The sequence below is a fragment of the Lemur catta genome, chromosome 10 (assembly GCF_020740605.2).
Source record: "Lemur catta isolate mLemCat1 chromosome 10, mLemCat1.pri, whole genome shotgun sequence".
NCBI lineage: Eukaryota > Metazoa > Chordata > Mammalia > Primates > Lemuridae > Lemur > Lemur catta.
The window spans coordinates 7,836,040-7,862,329 of NC_059137.1; the positions used below are offsets into that span (position 1 = coordinate 7,836,040).

Genomic DNA, 26,290 nt, shown 5'->3' on the forward strand with positions numbered 1-26,290 from the left:
ATGACTGGTGATCATAAAACCAGAAGCAATACAGACAAAGGTACCTTCAGACTGGCATAGATAAATATCTACAGTGGGGGAAAAGAATCATTTACCCCTTCCCTAAAGTTACCACATTCCTTGGGAGTGAAATCCACTGTCTCACTATGCTTATGATGTTAGGAAAGCCTTCAATCTTATCATGCTAAATATTTCCCACTTCCCATTTCAGTTTAAGTAAATTCCTTGATCTCTTCTAAGAGAAAACAGAAAATGCTACCTAATTCTGTCAAGAATGTGTTGCTTTGCCTCTTCCTTGAGCTTTTTCTCATCTGTCCTAAATAATCCCAATTCCTTTAGAATTTCCATGTTGGGTTTATTTATCGACAATTGGATAGTTTTATCACTTTCCTGCATATCAAATGAAGACATTCCAAGAATATCCTTTGTACAATACTGCTTCTACTGCTTCTCTCAATAGTTCAAAGATTAAATATTATATTTTGGTAAAGCAGACCATAGACTTTTGGTTTCCTTGTTTCCTTTATGGTTATGTCAGCAACTTCACCTGGAAAAGAACAGCTTTGGGAAGAATTATCATCTTACTAGTCACCTGTCATGCTTAGAATGCGTTATCCATGCTGCACTGACCTCTGGCATGGAGGGGACAGTATAATCATACAGGTGCCAAATCTCCTATGCAGATGATTTAAGTAAATAAAAGCATCCCTTTAGAAGTATCCCTTATAACATTTAGAAAGACTTTTACCCTGAATAATGTTCAAATTAATATCAAAATCTCCCAACCAACTTTACTAGTGGTTATAGATTTTTTAATTTCATAGGCCACTAATGCTTCCCCAAAAAATGTTTTGGGGCTTCAACATAGGACTGCTAACTTTTTAATTTTGCTTTTTTAGGGTACATTTTAAGAAACGTAAAGACATTTCTCAAAAACCACCCTCAAAGGGTAGGAAAGAGTCTATGTGTAGTGGGAGAATGTGAATCTTCATCTCCCATAGGAGGTCAATAGGTAACATCTAATATTGATGAATTGTGAGATCATAGTATAAGCATTTATCTAGAAATATTAAAAAGATAACCAGAAGAAAGCAAGACAGCTGCTTCTAGGGTGCCTGACCCCAGGGAATGGGGAGACAGGAGCGAGACAGGGCATTGCTGCTTCTTTGTTGGAACTTTGTTAGCTCCATTTGGCTTTTTTCTTTTTTTCCTTTTTGCTGTGATAGAGAAAAACATAGTTTAAAAAATTCAGTGAAGAAAGTAACTTTGTAAACTCAAAATAGGGACAAGCCTAGTCTTAAAACTGACTTGGATCGCTGAATGACATAAAAGTCACAGCAAAAATTATGTACTCCATTTACAGGATTATGCTTCTGGTGATAAATAAACTGAATTTGTTTTTAAAAATGAAGGAATCACATCTAAGGTGTGATTGTACCAAATAAAAAATAGACAAATAGATCAATGGAACAGAATAGGGAGCCCAGAAATCAGCCCACATAAAAATAGTCAGCTGATCTTTGACAAGGGGCAAAGGCAATCCAATGGAGAAAACATCATCTTTCCAACAAATGATGCTGAATCAACAAAATGAATCTGGGCACATACCTTACACCCTATTCTTATCTTTTTAATTTTATTTTTGAAGATTTCCTCACTGACATGAGACACAAATATTAACTCAAAATGGATCACAGACCTAAATATAAAATGCAAAACTATAAAACTCTTAGAGTATGAAATAAAAGAAAAGCTAGATAACCTTGAGTTTGGCAATAACTTTTTAGATATGACTATTAGCCAAAATATACAAAAAACTCTTAAAACTCAATAATAAGAAAAGAAATGATCCAATTAAAAAATGGGCCAAAGACCTTACAGACATGTCAAAGATGGCAAATAAGCATATGAAGATGCTCCACATCATATGTCATCAGGGAAATGCAAATTAAAACAACGATAAGATACCACCACACACTATTAGAATAGCTAAAATCCAGAACACTGACATTACCAAATGTTGGTGAGGATACAGAGCAAAAGGAACTCTGATGCATTGCTGGTGGGAATGCAAAATGGTACAGCCACTTTGGAAAACCATTTGCCAGTTTCTTACAAAACTAAACATACACTTACTATATGATCCAGCAATTTTGCTCCTTGGTATTTACCCAAAGAAGTTGAAAACTTATGTCCACACAAAACCCGCATATGGATGCTTATAGCAGCTTTATTCATAATTGCTCAAACTTGGAAGCAACCAAGATGTCCTTCAATAGGTGAACGGATAAACTGTGGTATATCCAGACAATGGAATACTATTCAGCACTAAAAAAGAAATGAGCTATTGAGCCATGAAAAGACATGAAGGAAACTTAAATGCATATTACTAAGTGAAAGAAGCCAATCTGAAAAGGCTACATACTGTATGATTCCAACTGACATTAGAAAAGGCAAAACTATATATAGAGACATGAAAAGATCAGTGGTTGTCAGGAATTAGGGAGAAAGAAAGAATGAACAAGCAGAGCACAGAGGATTTTTAGTGCAATGAAACTACTCTGTATGCTACTGTAATGGTGGATACATATCATTATACATTTGTTCAAATCCATAAAACATATACCAAGAGTGAACCCTAATGTATGGTCTTTGGGTTATAATGATGTGTCAATGTAGGTTCCTCAGTTGTAACAAAGGTACCATTCTGGTGAGGGATACTGATAAAATGGGGGAGGCTATGCATGTGTGAGGGCAGAGGGTATATGGGAAATCTCTTTACCTTCCTCTCAATTTTGCTATGAACCTAAAACTGCTTTAAAAAATGAAGTCTACTTTTTAAAAATGAAGAAATCACATCCAAGCTGTGACTGTACAAAAATAAAATTTTACATATACATTTTTTCACATAGAATTTAATAAACAGGAAAATCCACAATATGTTATCACCATATTTTCACAATTTAAGAACATTTTAACACCAAATAGTAGGAAAGATATAATCTTACAATAAAGGGTAGATCTTAAAATTAAATAATTAAATTCATTTTTAATTATTAATGAAATTATTTTATTAATGAAAAACTCAACTCTTTTCATTTTTTTTCCTTTAACTATGGTATGGTAATAATTCTGACAAAGACCAGCAACAGTCTGTGAGCCACACATCATATAAAGTTGTCCCCAGGGAAAAAATTGAGAGGCGCATCGCACCCGGTATATTCCACCCAATGTTAACTTCCTTGTTTGAAGTAATACCTCAAAAGAGATTGTTTTTCAATCAGTGCTGTCTCAATAATGAAAATACATAATCCTTCTTGAAAGAAGCCTCCAGGTAAGACTAGAGCTGCACACAAATGTGAGTAAAAGCCCTGGAATAGGAGCCAGAAGGCCTGAGTCCTAAGTCTCAGGTGTGACACCGGCTAGGGACTTTGAGCAGATGATATAACCTTTTTGAAAAACCATTTACTGTGAAATTATAACATACATTCCAAAGAGTGAATAAAATAAAAATATATAAATAACTATAACACAAATGTCTATATAAGCACCACCCCAGTTAAGAAACAGAACCCAGTCAGCACCACAGAAGTGCCCTCACCCCAGCCTACACTCCCCTTCTTCATCCCAATTTCCTCTCTTCCCTCCAAAGAGAATCATCATCCTGACTTAAATGGTGAGCTCTTCTTTTTACAGTTCTACCGTCTACATCTGCATTCCAAAACAATGTAGCTTAGCTCTGCCTGGTTTTGAACTTTATAGAAATGAAAGCATACTATAAGTAAGTACTCTTTTGTATCTTACTTCTTTTGCTCAGATTCATTCATGCTACTGGGAGTAGTCAGAGTCTGTCTACTTTCATTGCTGCATAGTATTCTGCTGTGTAACTACACCACAGTTTACTTAACCATTCTACTCTTGATGGATGTTTTGGTTGTTGCATATCCGAGGTTCCTATGAACAACATTCTGTGAACATTCTTGCACATGTATCCTGGGCATACAAACCTGAGGTTGTCTAGGACACACACCTAACTACACACTTGCTGGCTCATAGGCCACACATACCCTCAACTTTACTAGACATTGCTAAGTGTTTTTCAAGGTTGCTGTACCAATTGACATTCTGTCATATTTCCATTTCTCTACCTCTTCACCATCACTTGGCATTATCAGAGTTTAAATATTCTAATCTGCTGAGTCTATAGCAATATCTAACTCTAGTTTAAATTGTACTTCCCTGACCACTAGTGACTGGGCAATTTTCATGTATTTACTGACCACTTGGACTTCTTCCTTTGTTAAGTGTCTATTCAGAACTTTTTTCTATTGGGTGGGGTAACTTTTTTTCTTGATTTAACCTTTCTTCCAGCATTTCTCTAGCAGATATTTAATGAGCATCTAACACTGCATTAGGTGCTAGGGATTCAGTGATAAACAAGATGGCCTCAGGTCTCCCTCAGGGGCTTACAGTCTTACCATACTGGTTGCTGGAAGAATCTAAAGTCAAAGGTAATAATAACCAATAGGAAAGAGCAAAGCCCGCCACAGAGAGAAGGCACGAGTACTACTCAGGTGCAGAGAGAACACTGTGCTCACTTGTTATGCCCTCGGTCATGATGTCTGTCATCTTGCAGCAGGAGGAGAGCATCCTCATGCTTAACTGATCCACCACCAACACCTGGAAGAAAAGGGAACAGCTTATGGCTGATGGCATCTGCTGGGATTCTCTCGTTAGCTTACTGAGTCTTCAAAACGAGCTCCAGAAATGCAGAATATTTAAGAAACAATACTTCCTGTGGACCAGAAGCCCACTGAGATACCTTCCACCCCTAAACCTAACCTTGTAGGAGTTAGAGTTTCTTCTCACTAATTTGACTTAATTTTATAAACTTTATAAAAAATGTTTTTATTTTCCATGATAAAGAAAATACTCATTAAAATGCAAAAGAAGAAAGGAAAAACTCATCTACAGCACCAACACTCAGAGACAGTCATATTAGTGAGTATTTTTTGAGGGCATAAACTTGTTTTTAAACAGAGAGTGAGTATGGTATGGCACATGAAGACATCAGGATTCATACCTTCCCCAGCGCACACATCGTATGGGATCATAGTATACCTCAGTCCAAACTGGAAGAACAAGAACATTCCAGTCCTGGTCTGAAAACTTCACACCTGCAATTCTTCAGTTTCCTATCTCCATTCAGCCCCCAGTGCAGAAAGGAAGCCAGCAGTTAAAATAAGGCAATTTCTCTTCTTCTTCTTTAATGATACAAACCAAGAAGGAGACAACAGGAGGTAGGCAGCCTGGAGCAGAAAGGTTTCTGCTGCAGTCCAAGGGCCAATTGATTTTCATTATACAAGGCAGCTTACTTGAGATTAGTTTAAAATTCACATGTCTACAAATCCCTTATGATGGGAAAGGCAAGAGAGAAGCATATGCCTAAAGAGCTCCCACCTTCTGGGTGGTGAGCTAAAACACAAGGCCAGGGGTGAGACTGCAAAATCCTCCTGTAGCAGTCAGCTCTGTTGTTCTCAGACCCAATGAACTTGAAATTGCATGAGCTCTCAACTGCAGCAAAACTTGAGGGCCAGAATGGTTGGTATAAACCAGCGGTCTCCAGCCTTTTTGGCATAGGGAACAGTTTCATGGAAGACAATTTTTCCATTGACTGGGCAGAAGGAGGCAGGAGGCAGAGCTCAGGCGGTGATGCAAGCTATGGGGAGTGGTTATATAGATGAAGCTTTACAATTTTCCCACAGATGGGGTCGGGGTGGAGGGGTGGGGAGGTGCTCCATGGACTAGTACTGGTCCACGACTCGGGTTGAGGACCACAGGTACAAATGCTTCGACAATATATGAGTAAATTCAAGTAAAACTGCACAGACTCCTGGCCAGTATTATACCCAGCGCCAGCCAGCAAGGTGCCCTTAAAATACTGACTCTTCAGGTATGGAGTGGCACTCGCCACTCCTGTACCACCCACTCTAGGAACCTAGGCCATGCTCAATCTGATTGATTTAAATATAAGTTTCATGTACATTACAGTTTCCAGCACTGTTCTCAACATTCTATGAATAAACAAGCTTACTGGTTTTGTCTCACATAGTTACAGATAGATGGACAGACTAGCTGAGGGCTTTTCAAACGGTTACATGGGCTCCATGGAGATGCTTTACGGCCAAGAAAGGTCTCTTCTTCCTCTCCCATGGCAAGTAGAATAAGCACACCTTCATCTGCTTTACCAAATGGGCTCCAGGCAAGACTTTGTTTGAATAAAAGAGTTCTCCTGCTAACTGCCCTACCAAGTGATCTTTAAAATAAGCTTTATGACCAAGAGACTTCTTAACCAAGATCATATAAAATGTGTGGCAGAGCAGATCCCCTTTCTCCAGTCCAGAAGTGTTTTGTACTCTCAAGACACAGCAAAAGCCTGCATTCCTGCCTAACACCTTTCCTCCAACTCCATCCCTTCTTGTTTTTTCAATATTAATTCACCTTTAAGGCCATTAATTGCCCTCTTCTACTTACCTTCCACTCCCCCTTCTTCTTGACCTTCTTTATCACATCATGCATGATCTCTAAAAAAGGAAAAAGAAAGAAAGTTAGTTTAATGTAATTTCAAGGACTTGCACACCTGCCTACTCGACTAGGACATCTCCCTTTTTGGGCTTTGTTCTCCGAGCCATGCAGTTCAACCAGTCTGTTCATTGAGCCATAATCAATCACCATAAAGACAGTCTCTTCCTGTCTCCTTAATTCAGTAGTTCTCAACCTTTTTGGTCTCAGGACTTCTTTACATTCTTAAAAATTGAGGACCCCAAAGAGTGTTTATATGGGTAAATACCTACTGATATTAATCATATTAGAAATTAAACTCAGAAATTGTTTAAATATTTACTAATTCATTTAAAATTATAACAAATCCGTTGTATATTAATAAATAGTATTTTAATGAAAAATAACTATTTTTCATAATAAAAAGTTTTTAGGGAGAATATTGGCATTGCTTGACATTTTTGCAACCCTCCTTTAATGTCTGGCTTCACAGAAGACAGCTGGATTCTCCTATCTGCTTCTGTCCTGAATCATACAGTGTCTGGAAAATCCACCACGCCCTCATGAGAGAATGAGAGTGAAAAGGCAAATGATATCTTAGTCTTAGTATGAAGATAGTTTTGACCTCATGAATCCACAAAAGGGTTTTGGATTTGAGAACCATTGCCTGGAGTTAAGTAAGTAAAAGCCTGTGGCAATGCTTCAGGCCACATGAGTGCCCCTCAAGCTCCAAAAACAGATGTGAGGAGCACTTGTGATCTCTTCCCAACCCTGAGCACATATGTAGAACACTCTCATCCAAAAACCACCATTCTAGTAAGCCCCATTTTCTACAATACCACACACACACACAATATAACTAGTCATGGAAACTTCATAGAAAATACCGTTCTTGAGCTCAGGCAATACACATGCCTGGACTGACCCAAAGGCCCACAGCTGTAGTCAGCAAGCGTGTTTCAAACACTTAGGTCATACTCTAGGGCACAATGGTTCTTAACTCTGCTTTAACTGTCTTCAGTAATCTGATATGTCATAAAATTGTCTAAAGTTTTTAAGAACTTTTTTCCTGGTTATTGGAAAAACCACACACCCACTGCAGTAAACTTGGAAAACACAGAATAGGATAAAGAAGAAAACTCCATGTATAACTTGTATACTTGAAACCAATCAGAAAGAAAAATCATCTGTAATCCTGTCAACTTGAAATGGATAATCAACATCTTAGTTTATTTCCTACTGTCTTTTCCTGTGCACTTCTACATAGTTAAGATCATGCTGTTTATATAATTTTATATTATGCTCTTTTTTTCTTTTTTTTTAAAGTCATATTGTGCCTTTATTTGATATGACAAAATGTGATGAGATGGGAGCAAAAACATACTAGGATTACAATTGAAAAGAAAAAGTCAAATAAGATAAAAAATTTAGAGATAGTCATCTATTGTTAACTGTTAATCCATGAACAATTGCTAATAGCTGGAATCCTTTTTATTTGGTTTTAAGAAACTATCCTTGCATAGCGTGTATGCTCTTTTTTTTCATTTAACATACTTATTTCCCTATTAAAATAAAAATGCTTCCTAGGATTTTAAATGCCTGCATAATAGTCCATGTTTTGTCAACAATATTCCCAACAGCCATTTAGAATACTTCCCATGTTTCGTGCAGTGAAAAATTGGAAACAAATATGCCCAAAAATAGAACAGTCGTTAAGGAAATTAGGTTACATTTGTACAATGGAATACTACATACTCATTAAAAATAATGATATGGGAACATATGTATTCATTCATTCTTTCTTTCACTCAATAAACTCTTGTTGAGTAACCTCTGTCTCCCAGCCATTGTACTAAGCACCAGGCATGAACAATGTAAGGTCCACTCAGCTCCTGTGGAGCTTACACTTGAGTGAAGGAAGCAGCCACTAAATGAAAAGAGTAGTCACAGCTTCTCCTGAGTGCTCTGAAGTAAATACATAAGGTGCTACAATAGAAACACAGGTATGGATAGCTCTCTTAAATAGGGAATTAGGCAAGGCCACTCTGAGGAAGTTGGACCTGAAGAAGAAGAAGCCAACCAAGAAATGGGGAAAAGAGAAGGAACAAGCATAAAGAAAGGAAATGAGCTTGACATTTTCTGGGAACTGGAGATGGTATAAGATGAGGGTGGAGGCCAGATCACACAGGGCCTTGTGGTCCTTTATAAGGATATGACTTTACGTGAAGGGCACTGGAAAGCCAGGGGAGGTAGGCACGTAACTGATGTGCTGTGGAGAGAGGACATGTAGGGGCAACAACAGGAGCAGGGAGCAGAGTCAGGAGGCCTCTGCAACAGTCCAGGCATGACTGGTGGCCATAGAGATGGCAAGGGGCCGATGGATTTGATAAACTCTACCAAATTATTTTCCAAAAGCGTAACTCTTGCCCTCAACAGTACTGTATGACTGTCCAAATTAACATACTACTGATAATTTTAATTTTTGCTACAATGATAGCAGAAAACACTATTTTTCACTATCTTTATTTGAATTTAATGTATTACTGAGGATGAATATGTTTTCTTACCACTAAAAATTAACTTAGATTCACTGAAAAAATATTTCATTCTAGTCATCTTTTGATGGGAGAATGCAGAGACATAATCAGAAAATCAAACTAAGTACCACAAGTGTTAAAAGACATATATAAATAACTGCTGCAGCTGCAACCCTTCCTACAAAGTTATTTCCTTTCCAAAATTCTCAGGGCATATGTTCGTCCTGGGTATTGTTAACAGACAATTCTAACCCTGCCCTACATTTTTCTAATCCAACACCAAAAAGGAAACAAGGATTAGAGCCCATTTTAGCATTAAGAATCAAGTAGCTTGAGCTAGCTCTTCACAAATAATCCCTGGCAATCACATTTCATCTCCTTCATAAGTCCTCTTTGTGTGGAGAGAAACAATAAAGGCTTCTGGAACTAGTTCAGCCAGGAGGTCTTATTTTTGCATCCCAAACCATGTGTATCTGCAGCCAAAATATCTGCTCTCTACCCCCTGCCCCCAGCCTATGTAGATGTATTCAAAAGACCAAGCGTAGCTTTGATTTCTCCATGATACTGAGGGTCTTAGTGGGTCCTGCTTCCCTCATGGCCAAATGGGTAAGAAAGTAGGTTCCTTCTCAACCATCTCCTCTAGGTCTTGGCTGACTTCCCAGCTCAGCAAATCCCTCCCACATCCTGAGAAAAACAGCAGGTGGTCTAAGATTATCCGGGACATCTTCAGATACACTCAGCATTTCAACTGGAGTCCCAAAATGTGAGCTCTAGGGATCGCTACAGGGACAGCTTAAGGTCTGTAGCTCCCCATGAAGCCCCATCCTCATGGCCCAGGGACTCCCAACTGCCACAGTGACATATGCCAGATACCCTGAGCCCAGGGCACGTCTAATCACCTGAAATAGCATGACTAATATTAGATGAGCTAAAACCTTGGGAGAAGCACAGCCAAAGTCCTCAAGACCACTGTCAATTCAAATATTCTACCCTCTGTAGCCCCAGATCACCATACTGCCCAGAACAGATGCACCAGGAGTCTGGCTTCCCCAGGCTGAAAGAAGTGTTTTGCTGCGGAAACTAAGGAGTCTAACCTCAGCCCACAGCTCCCCTCCTCTTTTACCAGTCCAAAGTGCAGGGAATTTCCAGAGTTATTCTGACTCAACAGTAGAAGTTCTTCTAAAAGGCACCCTCTTGACTGAACCCCAATGGTATGAGAGTATAATGATGGCTACTCAGGCAAAAGTCACCCTACCCTTCATGGTTAACAAAAAAAAGCCCAAAGAAGCACTAAAGTTGGACAGACCAGGGTTAAACTCCAGGGTCAGGTATCTGCTGGCTGTGTGACCTTGAGCAAGTTTAATACATCTTAAACTTTAGTTTTCTAAAGCTTAAATTAATTTTAATATTAAAATTATAATACTCTAAGGGCCTTTCGTGAAGATTAATGAGATAAAATGCTGAGTACAATGCCTGGCACGTATGAGGCATTCCACAAAAGGTACCTATTGTGATGTCACTATAAAAGTATATGAAAGAAGAAAATTATGAAACATCACTTCCACCAATTAAGACTTTTAATATAATGTAGGCCGGGCGCGGTGGCTCACGCCTGTAATCCTAGCCCTCTGGGAGGCCAAGGCGGGTGGATCGCTCGAGGTCAGGAGTTCGCGACCAGCCTGAGCAAGACCCCGTCTCTACTAAAAATAGAAATAAATTATCTGGCCAACTAAAAATATATATACAAAAAATTAGCTGGGCATGGTGGCGCATGCCTGTAGTCCCAGCTACTCGGGAGGCTGAGGCAGTAGGATCCCTTAAGCCCAGGAGTTTGAGGTTGCTGTGAGCTAGGCTGATGCCTTGGCACTCACTCTAGCCCGGGCAACAAAGTGAGACTGTGTCTCAAAAAAAAAACAAAAGACTTTTAATATAATGTAAAAAAATCTCTTAAAAGGAAATACATATTAAAAATACAGTTTTAAAATAATCACAAAAAATATTCAGATAGCAAACTATGAGTATTTTGCCAAAAATATTAAAACTTCTCTGATCTGTAATAAAAACATGAACACATTTTTGGAATGATGGCACTCCAGCACAAATGTATATAAATCCTAAATGAAAACATAAAATTGAACATAAGGTCCTCTGGCCCCCAGCTGAGAGGACAGAATGGCCTCTGGCTGTCTCTGAAGGATGAGTCAATGCTGAAACACAAGCATATGCCCACATAAAGTAAAAGATACTTAATGTCAAGCATGGGCACACAGGACTATATTTATAAATTGATATCATTTAACGTTGTTCCAAAAATTCACTTAGACAAGAAAGCAAAGTGAGTTATAATATTGGTAAGAGGGATGCAGAATATCTACCTGCAGAAATCAAAACTATTAGAAACATTAAAACAGTAAGGTGGTAGATATAAAATAAATACATAAAAGGGGATACATCAAGAGGATTTTTACACAACAAATTCTAGGAAGAGAGCTCCACGGCCACAGCCTCTGCCTTGTAGATTCTACTGGCTGCTGATAAATCCCACCTGAAGCAACATGGCTGGCTATGTCTGTTCCTCTTTTCCTGAGAGCACTTCAGACATTTCAAGAGGGCAACTAAGTTTCTTAGAAAGTCTTATGCAGGGGCCTGGCATGGTGGCACGTGCCTGTAGTCCCCACTATTTGGGAGGCTGAAGCGGGAAGTTGGCTTGAGCCTGGGAGTTCAAGGTTGCAGTGAGTTATGGTGAGGCCACTGCACTGTAGCCTGGGCAACAGAGCAAGACTCTGTCTCAAAAAAAAAAAAGTCTTGTGCTGGGCTGAAGATTCTCTTTGCTAAACAACAGTCTTCCCAGGTGGAATAAGTTAATGTTCAATAAGATGGCAGGAAACAGTTTAAATACTTGAGAACAAGCCTTCCAAGGACTGTCAAGATCCTTTCGGTGGCTCATGCCTGTAATCCTAACACTCTTGAGAGGCTGAGGTGGGAGACCAGCCTGAGCAAGAGTGACACCTCATCTCTCTTAAAAGTAGAAAAAATTTGCCGGGTGTGGTAGCATATGCCTGTAGTCCCAGCTACTAGGGAGGCTGAGGCAGAAGGATTGCTTGAGCCCAGGAGTTGGAGATTGCTGTGAGCTGACGCCACAGCACTCAAGCCCAGGCAACAGAGTGAGATTCTGTCTCAAAAGAAAAAAGAAAAAACACTGTCCTTAGAAATACTCATTTATACATAAACTATTGGTAACTTAATTATAAACCACTTTAACTTTTTGCCTTTATATAGTTTTTAATAATATAAAAGTATCACATTCTTATTGAAAATTTTTAAACAATAGAAAAATGTATAAATACAAAGTGAAATTTCCTTCCTTACCCCCACTCTTGAGGGAAAACAACCACTAACAGTTTAGAGTGTACACTTACAGATCCTTTTCTATGCATATACATGCAGGTGTGGAAAGCTATGCATACATACCATGGGTTCGTTGGGATATTACACACATTGCTTTGCAATGACATTTGCCATTCAATATATTATAGACACCTTCCTATATCATTTCTTACACATCTGCCACATGCTTTTAAACTACAAAATTTTCCAAAATATGGACATATAATAATTTGTACAAACCTCTTTAAATATATTCATAAGACAAATAGCTTCTACTTGAAGGCCTGTTGATTCACTTCAATCAATTTAGTGAGGACTTTATTGTAAGTGTAAACACTAACTCAGGGGAGGGGGGGTTGACACAAATTTTATCCTGTGGCCTGGGGAGGTGAGGTAACTTTCAATTATTCTACCTCTTTGGGGCTTAAAAAACTTTTATATTGGAAAGAACCTTAGAGATTATCTGAGGCCAGGTTCCAGGGCCCCATTTGGGGATTGAGATGCTCCCTGCAGAAGACAGCCATCTGAAGCGGGTAAGCCCACTAACTGGTCACACTCCAGAGTGAGCAGAAACTGGTTTCTGGATCTCCGTCCAAATGCTCTTCCCACTGTGCATACTATCTCTCTGGCACTAGCATGCACTAGACTCTGAAATCGAACCTTGATGTCCTTTCTCTGTTATATGGCTATGATCACCTTGACACAGTAAAACAAAGTGATTCAAATGGATTTTGGGGCCATATGATTATGGTTCAAATCCCTGATCCCCTACTTACTCACTGTGACTTCAGACACATTATCCAATCTCTCTGTGTCACAGTTTCCCCATCTGTAAAATGGGAAAGACCTCACATGCCTCGGAGGGGTATTTTGAGGATTAAATAAGTTAATGTGTATGAAGCACTTAGCTCAGTGCTTACAATGGTAGTTAACACCGCTGGCTATCACCAGCATGTTATCACCTATTTTAAATAGTACTTTGACCTTCATAGTAAGGAAGAATCTTGTGATTTCCAATTGGTTTCTTATTGATCCTCCATGGAGTTTGTAAAGTCTTCTGTCTTCCACTTTTTTCTCTGCATATAATTTTTTTCATTCAACAGTGTTTACTGAACACCTGCTATGTGCCAGACACCCTTCCAGGCACTGGAAAGACCATGATGAACAAGCTAAACAAAAGGCCTATTCTTAAGGTACTTACACTTTGGTGTGGAAGGGGAATACAGCCAATAAACACAAAGAAATAAATAAGATCACCTCAAAGAGTGAACAGTGCTCAAAGGAAATTTAAAAGCATGATGAACTGTGATGGAGGCTTGGGAGAGGGTCCTCTAAGGAGGTGACAAGGAGGAACCAACCCTTGAAGATCTGAGAAAGAGTTTTCCAGGTATAGGAAGAGCAAGTACAAAGTTCCCAAGTTGTCAGGATCAAGGATGGAACAGATGGAGAACAAGTCTGGTGAGACTTAATGAGCTCCAGGGAAGAAGAGAATGGTTTACAATGTGATTGGAGAGGTTGCCCCAGAGTCTTGCATGGTCTTTTACACAGTGACTACTTGCTAAGGTCCACTCCTTGAACCCTAAGCCTCATTCATTCACTGTCAAACATGACTCCTCCCTGCACCCTCACTCCCACCCCATCTCTGGCACCTGGCATAAAATAATGATCTGGCAAGTGCCTGCATAATGAGTGAACACTGAGTGGCACAGCTGAGCATTGCTTGATGGAGAGGAGCAACTCTGTTCAAGGTGTGTCTCCTGGCTGAGCGAGGTGATTCAACCCAGGACTGCTCCACGACCACCAACATACCTCAGGATTCAGAACAAGATTGCTGTTTGAAAAAAGTATCAGATGCCCTTTCACAATGACTGCTGGGGAGAGAGACCTCTTTATTCTTGAGGAATATGACTGGTTATATAACAATGGCTCTTCCAGCCAGTATAAGTTTGCAAACCAGATGGATTTGGAAAAGTTCTTCCCTTAATTCTCCTTATTCAAATTCAGTGAGGAGTGTCGTACTGTGTGAATGTATAGATATAAATGCTCAAATTAAAAAGGTCTGTCATCTGAGAATTTCTCTATATAATTTTTTCCACCAGTGACTGACTGAGATATCATAACCTTAGCCAAAACATTTTTAAAAGCTCATGTTAGGGCAGGTGTGATAGCTCACACCTGTAATTCCAGGACTTTGAGAGGTTGAGGCCAGGAGTTGAGATCAGCCTCGGCAACATAGTGAGACCAACTCGCTACCAAAAAAAAAAAAAAGAAAGAAAGAAAAGACAAGACAAAACTCCATCAATAATTCGGTCTCAATAAGAAAGAAAAAAAAGGCCAGGTGAGGTGGCTCACACCTGTAATCCTAGCACTCTGAGAGGCCGAAGTGGGAGAACTGCTTGAGCTCAGGAGTTCAAGAGTAGCCTGCGCAAGAGTGAGACCCTGTCTCTACCAAAAAGCAAGGAAAAAAAAAAAACCCAGCTGGATGATGCTGTTCTCACCTGTAGTCCCAGCTACCAGGGATGCTGAGGCAGAAGGATTGCTTCAGCCCAGGAGTTGGAGGTTGCAGTGAGCTAGGCTGACGCCACTGCACTCTACCCAGGGTGGCAAAGTGAGACTGTCTCAACAAAAACAAACAAGGAAACTAAGCATCCTTCCTCACAACCTCTCACCCCTTTAAAAAAAATTTATTTTTAAGAAATAAAGAAAAATATTGCTCACAATGATAGTAACATCTAACATTTATTGAAGGTTTACTATATGGGAGATAGATATTTTCTTATATGGTTTACATATACCATCTCATTTAAAACCTCAGAGCAATCCTCAGAAGTTAAGTGTTATAATCACCCCCATTTTACAAAGCAGAATACTGAGGCCCAGAGAAATGAAGTATCTAGCATTTGCACAATAAAATGCATATAACCAGTCTATGGAGGATACAAAAAAAGTATAAATCAATTTCTTTACCTCAAGGAACATACAGTCCAGTTGAGGAAATAAGACATTATACTTGAACCATAGTAACATAAAAAGTCTCATTGCTGGTAAAAATGTAAATGTTACAGCCTTTGAAAAACACTCTGGCCGTGCCTCAAATGGCCAAACAGAATTACCACATGATCCAGCAATTCTACTCCCAGGTATACATCCAAAGAAAATTAAAACATATATCTATATAAAAACCTGTACATGAAGGTTCATAGCAGCATTATTCATAATGGCCAAAAAGTGGAAACAATCCAAATGTCTATCAACTGATGAATGGATAAATGCAGTGTATCCACACAATGGAATACTATTCAGTCATAAAAAGGAATGAAGTACTGATAAATGTTACAACATAGATGAAACAAACGTTAAACATGCTAAGTCAAAGAATCCAGTCACAAAGGACCACATACTATGTGATTCCATTTATATGAAATGTCCAGAATAGGCAAATCCACAGAGACAGAAAGTAGATTAGCAGTTGCCTAGGGCGGGAGGGATGGTAGTTTGTGGAGACATTTAAGGAATATGGGATTCTTTTCGGGGGTAATTAAAGTGCTCTAAGATTATGATGATGGATGAACCATTCTATGAATATACTAAAAGCCATTGAATGGTATACTTTAAATGGGTATGGTATGTGAATTATATCTCAATAAAGCTTTTTTTAAAAAGTGATTAGAGATTTTAGATGTAATTTCAAACTCAAACTCAAAAAACAAATGCAGTTTTGCTTAATATAGAACCGTTCCATAGTGCCTTCATCTGAAGACAGGTACTGGCTTACCCCTATAAAATATCAGTTATCTAAAATTATAATTTACTATAATTTTGTATATAAATTGTACTTTGTGGAAGTGGGAGAGACCAAATTGAGACTACAAATTGTCAGGCACAGGGCAAGCACAGGTTACCACTCCCTTCAACTGCGGAATGACAGTTGCTTAGCTTGGTTATAATCTGAAAACATTCCTATTTAGGTTTGATTTTTGGGTGGTGGGGAATGGGAGAAAAGGGTGGGAGCCATTGTTTGGAGTTGTCACAAGCTTTAAAATGTGTAGGCATGAATTAACAATTGACTTGATTACACTGCCCTAGTGAGCACACCCAGAGATTGCATAAGACTCAAATGTCCAGCATTATAACATCCAAAACTTGGGCTGCTGCCAATATCTGAGAGAAGCGCCTGATGATAAATGCCTGATATCTGAGAAACCGAATCCTAACCTCAGACCCAGGGTTACAGAAATCATTGTTAACTTTCCCTTTCAAGGGAGAGCCTCATTTTTTATCTTATTTTCCCAATTAATACAGTTTGGAGTGGAGCCAAAAGGTTAAGGAGCTAGAAAATCTCTAGGCAAAGCATCACAGACCCTGGAACTTTGATCAGTAAAAAGGAAATCTCAGCGTACAATGCTGATTAGAAACAGGAGTTCCTAGGTGTATTTTAGAGGTAACAGTTACTTCACCTCCATTCTAAAGGAGAAATATTTTCTTCCTGATGTTGCCTAAAATGTAATGTTCCTTGGATCAAAGGAGCTATGAAGTTATAAAATACATACAAATAGAAAAATAAATCAAAAATGGAAACCAAATAATTTATATCTTCTTAAAATCAGTAGCTTATAGGAGTCAATACTACTTAGTTATGTTGATATTTTAAACCAAAAAGACTAAACAAAGACAAAAAATTATGAAATGGCAATCTTCCAGGGGAGAAAGCACTACCATCACTTCATAAGCACTGTTGAATAAGATGTCTTCAAAAGGAAGGACTGAAGAATGAGGACCATTTTTCTACAAGATAATGATACTAGTATTCAGTTATTTGGAAAGCATGTTACATTTGCTAAGAAACAAAAACAAAAAAGAAAGAAAGAAAGAAAAGAAAACACATTGCCCTGTACATTATCAACAGCAGCAGACCTCATCTTTTAATGTCCCATTTGGTCTGCCTGCCAGCCTGAATGTTTCTCTTAAAAAGAGCTTCCTCCTAGTACAGACTCCATGGTGACTGCAGTAATTCCTCCTGGAACTGCAAGAACCCAGAGTAGGTATCTTGATCTCGGCAGGAACCCAACATGTGACCAGCACCTTAAATTGGTAGATGCAGCATTTAATGACTCCAAATAACTCTTGACTTAAATGGGAGTTTCCCTAAGGGCTAAAAGATTAGTCTTAAAGCTAAAGAGAGGGGAAAAGAATGGAGTGTTTCATATAATCCCAGAAATCCAGAGCAGACAGGGGACATAAGATTACTTGGTCCAATGGTTCTCTGTGGGGAGTGGTTTTGCTCTCCATCCTCCAACTCTGGGGACATTTAGCATTGTCTGGAGACATTTTGATTGTCATGGCTGGGGGTGCTATAGGCACCTAATGGGTAGATGCTAAACATCCCACAATGCACAGCTCATCTGGCCCAAAATGTCAACAGTGCCAAAGTTGAGAAACTCTGATGTAATACATTTTTTTTTTTTTTTTTTAGACAGAGTCTCACTCTGTTGCCCGGGCTAGAGTGAGTGCCGTGGCATCAGCCTAGCTCACAGCAACCTCAAACTCCTGGGCTTAAGTGATCCTACTGCCTCAGCCTCCCGAGTAGCTGGGACTACAGACATGCGCCACCATGCCCGGCTAATTTTTTGTATATATATTTTTAGTTGGCCAGATAATTTATTTCTATTTTTAGTAGAGACGGGGGTCTCACTCTTGCTCAGGCTGGTCGCGAACTCCTGACCTCGAGCAATCCACCCGCCTCGGCCTCTCAGAATGCTAGGATTATAGGCATGAGCCACCCCGCCCAGCCTGATGTAATACATTTTATAAAGAAATTGAACCCAAGAGAGATCAAGTGACTTATTCATGACAGTGGTGGTGAGAGTCATTTTCTTCTCTTCCTGCTTTTTTTTTTAAGACAGGGTCTCACTCTGTTACCCAGGCTAGAGTGCAGTGGCTACTCATGGGTGTGATCACAGCACACTACATCCTTGAACTCCTGGGCTCAAGCAATCCTCCCACCTCAGCCTTCCGAGTAGCTGAGACTACAGGCACAAGCCACTGTGCTGGCTCCATCTTATTTCCAAGTCCAAGATTCTGATCAGCCCAATCTGTTCTGCTTGCTCTAAGATTTAACCTGTTTCAGGTCTACAGATCTGAAGTTAAACATATTAAAAAATCTTTAGTCCAACACATGACAAGGACCAAGCTCAAGATCCCTTTGGAATCTTCAATATAGCCATTCTGTAGCTGTCAAACCAACATAAAAGCCTCAAGGAGTCTTCCAGAAAGCAGTAAATATCCATCCCCACCACACACACACAAAGGTCCAATGTCAGGAGGGCTGTTTCCTCTTCCCAAATCCATGTGACTGGTTACAATGAGATACCAGGAAAAGAAAACATCCTGTTGGAGTTTGGGCCCAGGATCAAGCACAGGAAGAAGGTGGAGCTCCAGGAAGAGAAGAAACACTGAAAATCCAAAAGAAATGGCTGAGTGCACTAACTCTCACTGAATATGCAGACTGGGTAAGATCTTCTCAAGCCAGTCTTCCACAATCTATAGAGAAGTTTCCGCTTCTTATGTTTGTTTGTTTGTTTTAATAGAGACAGAGTCTCATCCTGTCGCCAAGGCTGGAGTGAGCTGTTCTTTCACATTACCTCATATTTGAGCTCTTGGTTTATCATTTTTATGTTTGAGAGTGACTTAAATGGTTTTTCTGTACCCATCTTCTTTACCTGAGCCTATATGCCACACTTTTACAAAGTTCCCTTGTAGATTTTTCTTTTTCTTTTTCACTTAAATCATCAGAGGTAGCTCTCTCTGGCCATCTGCTTTTATCAGAATGTGTAGGCAGGCTCTCTTTGACTCCCTTCCCCATGTACCTAGGCATTACTTAAATATTCCCCTCAGAATACAAGGTTAAGGTTCTGTGTTGGGATAATAGTCGGTGCTGCCTGCCTTCAGCCAGGAGATGAGTGGGTAGTGGAGAAATGACTGGAGTCTGTCTCTCCACCGTGTGTGATTTGGTTAAAAGTTCTACACCAAAGACCAGTCCGTTGAGGACATCTACTGGGGTCAGAAGACATGACCTTAGACTTCACTCGATTTCCTACTTCAGAGTGATCTAATGCTGTGGTCCCCAACCCCTAGGCCACGGAGTAATACCGGTCCGTGGCCTGTTAGGAACTGGGCCACGCAGCAGGAGGTGAGCAGCGGGCAAGCAAGTGAGGCTTCATCTGTATTTACAGCCACTCCCCATTGCTTGCTCACATCACTGAGCTCCACTTTCTGTCAGATCAGTCACTGTCTCCCATTACCCCCAGATGGGACCATCTAATTGTAGGGCTCCCACCGATTCTGCATTATGGTGAGCTATATAATTATTTCATTATATATTACAATTTAATAATAATAGAAATAAAGTACACAATAAATGTAAAATACTTGAATCATCCCCGAAACCATTCCCCCCACGCCCAGATCTGTGGAAAACTTGTCTTCCATGAAACCGGTCCCTGGTGTCAAAAAGGTTGGGAACCGATGATCTAATGGGCTAGGTCAGTAGGAAATTCCTGGATTTGAGGTGTTCCAAATATGTGTTTAGCCAGGCATGGTGGCTCATGCCTATAATTCCAGCACTTTGGGAGGCCAAGGTGGGAAGATCGCTTGAGCCCAGGAGTTCAAGACCAGCCTGGGCAACATAGCAAGACCCTGTTTCTACAAAACAAAAGAAATATGTGTTTAACCTTGTGTCTCTATTTAGTTAGGCTTTTGCTGGCTGCCCAGACAATTAGCTCTAGAACTCTAGGAGACTATTTCTACTGTCTTCTCAGTGAGAAAGAGAAAGAAAGAGCCAGTCACTTTGCTGTGTTAGGAAACTAGGGTGTGGTGGTCCCCATGGTGGCCATGCCCCTCCTTCCTTCCTGGAATGCAGTTCTTATAAATGATAAAGTCTTACTTTTACATTCTGAGTCTGTGGCCTTATTTTCTACAATAGATGTGTGGTAATTGACTTAGCAGGCCCACAAAAGCTGACTCCTTTGAAAGTAGAATCCTAATCTAGCAGTAGGGAACAGTGAAAACCAATCAAATGTCCATAGCAGAATCCTCAAAGGTTTCAGGAACTGGCGTCATCAGGTGCCTCTGGAACTTAAAAGAATGGGAGGGGCATAAGGCATGTTGGTGGAACATCCTAGACCCCCTCCTCCACTGCCTGTTACTGGGTGACTGCCCTTCTCCCAACATGGGAGAACACTGATGATTCCCCCAGACTGGGCAACCCAAGACACAGTTGAGAGTGTGGGTCTAACCCTGAAAACAGAGGGACTAAATGACATATGTACATGGCTTGTAGAGAACCACACTAGCCACCACCCGCCTCCTTCATCCACTCTGGCAGCTAGACCTTTATCTCTCAGGCAGGAGACAAAAGACAATTTCTCTGGGAAATCTGACCCCAAGAAGAAAAAGCTAAAGACACTGACATTAGGAGTCCCCGACAAATAGCCCACCCAGATCAGGCCCACCACAAGGTGAGAGCTCCCAGTCACCTTTTATCTCCTGTTCTTAATCACAAACAGACAACCAGCATTTGCTGCACATCTGAGGAAAGTTCCTACACCGAAAACAGAGGCTAACCAAACCAAACAACTAAAACAACAACAAACTGGAGGAAGGTGAGACTATGCAGAGATTTTTTTTTAATTTTTTTAAAAAGGAGAAAGACATAAAAGGAGATACTGCATCCATGAAACAAAAACTGGGAGCTATAAAAAGAAAGCTATTAGAAATTTTTAAAGAACATGACAGTAAAAATGCAAAATTAAATAGAAGGCTTGGAAGATAAAGTTGAGGAAATCTCCCAGATAAATCTCCCAGATATCCCCCAAAGAGACAGATAATTGAAGAGAATAGATAAGAAAATTAGAGGACCAATCCATGAGGTCTGACATTTGAATGGTAGGAATTCCATTAAGAGAGAATTGAAGTGAGCAAATCATTAGAGACATTATTTAAGAAATTTTCCCAGCAGGTAATCCACCGTAAGATTAACTAAGGGAAAGCAAACTGGAAAACTTTCTCAATAGCCACGATTGCCTTGTCTTAAAATCCTGAAGATGCTTTTACTCACAACACAAGGAGGCCTGTGACTCCTATGACTTCCTGTGAATCTATGCTGGAATAGAACATGAAAATGATACTGCGTCCCTAAGAGACACAGAGAAGGAAAAAAATCTGTCAACATGATTAATCCAACAGACTAGTACAATCTGACTTCCTGCCCTGGGTAAGAGTCTAGACTAGATGCTTCTAAGATCCCTTCCAGAGCCAAGATTCCACACGTTGATGCCATCTTAACATAGCATAAAATCCAAATCCTCGGAGTTTTGCATTTTGACTGACTATAACCACTTCCTCATTTCCTCCTCAAAATGATCAGAAGCAATGAAGTTAATGCAGAAAAGTACTGTTTAAGACACAGGGGAAACACCAGAGAGGAATACTCCTAAGAAGTTTCCAAACTGACAAGCCTCCCAGGCTAGAGAGTGGAGGCATGTTCCTAAACTGAAGACTCCTGGTTGCTGGCTCAGCTTACTTGGAGTCAATCTGAGGGTGGGCCCCATGAGTTACAAAATCATAGACACTGCTCTGCGACATTCGTCTCCTCCAGCTCCAACTCTGGCTCTCAGGCCTGCTGGCTACTCTTCCTGGGCGCTTCCCATAAATGTCAGTGTCCACTGGGGCTGGACTCAGGCCCTCTTCTCTTCTCACTCTACACTCTCTCCTTGTGTGTCCGACCCACTCCCACATTCAGTCATCTGATGGCTCCCTAGCCCACACCGCTGCCTGACCTTGAACATGTCTGCCCACTGCCTGTTAGCATCTCCCCTGAGGTGCCTGAAACACGGGCCCACAAACCTAATCTTCCCCAGAAAATCTGTTTCTTCTCCTGCCTTTCCTCTCTCGGCAAATGGCACAACCTTCCAACTGGCTGCCAGAGCCAGAAAACTGGAACCCCTCCCCAACTCCTTCGCCTCCCCTCACCCTTCACAGCTAAGGGCCAGGACCTGACCCTTCCACGTCCTAAGACTCCTTCAAGTAGACCTCCTTCTCCCCACCCCACTGCTCTCTCCCTGACACAGATTACCGTTCTCATCACTGTATCCCTGGCCAGGACCACCCCTACGGCCTCCCATCTTCTCCACACAGTAACCAGGGAGCTTTGTGGAGTAAATCATAACAATGCCTCTTCCCAACCCAAAACCTTCAGTGGCTTCCCAAGGCTTCTAGGATAAAGATAAAAGACTTTAACAAGGCTAAGAGGGCCCCCTGCATCTTTCCAATTGCTCTTTGGACACACACCCTAGCTCCAGCCAGACGGAACCTTTCCCCATTCTTGCCGAGCTTAGACATTCCTCTACGTGGCTTACTCTCCCCCAGGTCCCACCAACACCATCCTTCTGCCTGGCCAACTCCTCCTTCTCCTTCAGGGCTCCCTCCACCTCCCTCATTCCCCAGGCCTTGCTGGAGGCCCCCCATATCACCCATATCGCCCCAGTCAGGGCATGCATCCACTGTATCACCAGTGCCTGTCAGAATCCCACAAGGACCAGTCTACTTATACGCTACTATAGCTGCTGCCTGCACAGCACAGCCTCTGGCACATAAAGAGACAGCATAAATATTGGTTAAATGAATAAAAACACATGGTCCCAGACCCCACTGAGGCATGCTGAAATGGAAAGAAGCCATGATATATGGTCCTGGAGTCCTCTGACATCTCAGAAGTCCACCAAACAAGGAGTGACTGCTAGAGACTGATTTGTGTATTCATAGCCAAGCTCCAAAGATTTTTTAAAAAATGTCTCTACTTTTCTCCATCTCTAATTTTTTTCTTCCCAAGAATAAAACAGGCTTTCCCAGTGTGACAAATACTTAATATATCATTCACTTCCTATAAGGTCAGCTCTTAGACCAAATAATTAGTAGACATTTAAAGAGAAATATCAGTGACATACAAGAAACAGAAAGAAAGAATATTGGAAATCTGCCCTGCAAGAGCAAGCAACTTGCGCCATCGGTAGTTACTCTTCTTTCAGAGCCCAGAGATATATAAAGTTCAGATCGACAACAGAAGCAAACTGCTTTAACAACTGCATACTTTCCCAAAGCTGCATCAGAGTAGGCAACAACTGGCTGCTGTCTAGTAATTACATCATGTTTCTCTCAGAAGTACAAGTGATTCATTTCCTCAGCTCTTCTAATGATTTATTCAGTAACCCTGAGCAGGTAAACTAATCTCTGTAATTATATCTATAAAATAATAATAACCCCTTATATTGGTTCTTCATTGTTTTCCAAGTAACTTTTTGCATACTACTTAATGTGAGTCTCAGATGAGTACTATAATGCTGGGATCTGAATTTCCAATTTAAAAAGAGGTTAAATAACATGTACAGGTCACCCCCACTGAGACTATTAGCTGCATGGTCTGACTTCAGGTCCAGAAATTTTTCCACTATCCAACAATGTATCACCTTGATTTAAAAAAAATTTTTTTATTAAAAAAAGTAAAATTCTTATTTGCTGAAATGAAAATGAAATGAAATGAGGTGTCTCAGACACTTCACCCTAACTTTAGCTCTTGCAACAGCCCTGCACAGAAGCGACTATGAGGAAATCAAGTAAGAGCCAGGGGTTCCCAAAAGCACTTCTCACTAGGGCTCAAAATTATGGCTATTGAGTTGTCAGTGATAACTATAAAATTTGGCCTGACCACTCCACCAAAGAAAATATACTTCATTAGCTGCCAAATAGCTGTTTGTCTCAGAGGTGCTGTGTGCCAAAAAAGCCAGAGGGAACACTTTTTGGACACTGGGGCAGATACATGCTCTCTTACATCTAAATGGGAAACATGGGGATGACACCTGAGTCCCAAACCACCTCTTAGGGAAATTTTGCCCCAATTTAAACTACTAATCACCCCACTGTAAGAGTGACATCTGGCCAGGCACAGTGGCTCACACCTGTAATCGCAGCACTTGGGGAGGCCGAAGCAGGAGGATTGCTTGAGGCCAGGAGATCTAGATCAGCCTGGAAAACAGCAAAAACCTGTCTCTACTAAAAATTAAAAAATTAGCCCAGCCTGGTGGTGCACCTGTATTCCCAATTACTCAGGAGGCTGAGTTGGAAGGATCGAGCTCAGGAGTTTAAGGTTACAATGAGCTATGATCACACCACTGCATTCCAGTCTGGGCAAGAAAGTGAGACCCTGTTTCTTAAAAATAAATTAAATTATCCTGGTTGGAGCTAGAGCCCATTCTTTGAAGTAAAGTATCACAAGAATGGAAAAACAAGCACCACATATACTCACCATCAAATTGGTACTAACTGATCAACACTTAGGTGCACACATGGAAGTAATACTCATCGGGTGCCAGGTAGGTGGGAATGGGGTGAAGGGGATGGGTAAATTCATACCTAATGGGTGGGGAGTGCACTGTCTGGGGGATGAGCACGCTTGTAGCTCTGGCCTGGGCAATAAAGGCAACATATGTAACCAAAACGTTTGTACCCCCATAATATTCTGAAATTGAAAAAAAGAAAAAATATTTAAATAAATAAAAGGGAAAAAATTGAAAAAAAAACAAGAGTGACATCCTCTTCAAAGCAAAGGAGGGCTATATTTAGAAATAAATGGCAAGAATACTGCATATTAAGAATTATGGAGCAAAAAAAAACAAACAAAAAACTCTATGAGATTTAACCAAAGCTGTACTTAGATGAAAATTCATAATCCATAGATGCTTTTATTAGAAAACCAAAAAATGTTTCTAATAAATTAACTAAGCATTTGATTCTAGAAATCAGAACACATACCCCACAGAAGGATGAAACTGATTTTTTAAAGCAAAATAAGTTTCTAGAAAATATTTCCATGAAAATAATAACACAAACATGACAGAATGAGAAAGGGGATCACAGCTACAGACAGAGAATATATTTTTTAAATTTACACAAATTTATATTCAATAAATTTGAAATTTTTAAATTGAAAGGCCTATTTTATAAGGAAATATAAATTGTCAAAATTGACTCAAGAAATAGAAAGCCTGAATAAATATGTAATAAATTTAAAAGGCTGTCAAAGATTTATCTTCTCCCTCCAAAGCAATGGGTTCGAGTAGTTTCATGGATAAATCATTTCTAACATTCAAGGGAAAGAATTTCCATGTTATTTCATTTATTCTGGAACATATTAAAAAATGGGAAACTTCCCAATTCATTTAATGAGAGAGAAATTCTGATACAGAAGATCTAAAAAAGACTTAAAAGAGAAAGAAGAAAATATATAGTATTCAATTGCTTATTCCAAATATTTACATTTATTGAGTGCCTACTATGTACCAGCACTATTCTACATGCTGGGGATACAGCAGTGCCCAAAACAAAGCCTATGCTCTCCTAGAGCTTACATCTGCATGGTAGAGGCAGAGATAAACAAAGCAGTAAGTATAAAATGTCATATAATGACAAGTGGCAATTCAGCATGGAAAGGGGGGGTTGGAAATTCTGGGGGGAAGTACAGAAAAGTCTCCATCTTATATAAAGTAGTCAAAGAAGATCTCACTGGTAAGGTGGCATTTGACCAGAGACCTAAAGGAATTAAGGGCACAAGCATGCAGATATTCGAAGGAAGAACATTTCAGACATAGGTAACAGCAAATACAAAGCCCTGTGGTAGGAACATACTTGGAATGATCAAAGAACAGCAAGAAGGCTCCAACATGAATGAATATAGATGCAAAAATAATAAGCAG

The 26,290-nt window shown here is 40.1% G+C and overlaps 1 protein-coding gene across 1 annotated transcript in view; it reads right to left on the reverse strand.

Moving 5' to 3' along the window:
- The window catches only part of STXBP1 (syntaxin binding protein 1), a 66,329-nt gene that overhangs the window by 29,843 nt on the left and 10,196 nt on the right, over positions 1–26,290 (reverse strand). The window contains exons 2-3 of the mRNA XM_045563379.1: positions 6,535–6,584; positions 4,599–4,680 (exon numbers count right to left, since the gene is read on the reverse strand). Of these exons, the coding sequence (XP_045419335.1) occupies positions 4,599–4,680; positions 6,535–6,584 (132 nt within the window). The remainder of the gene's footprint in view (positions 1–4,598; positions 4,681–6,534; positions 6,585–26,290) is intronic.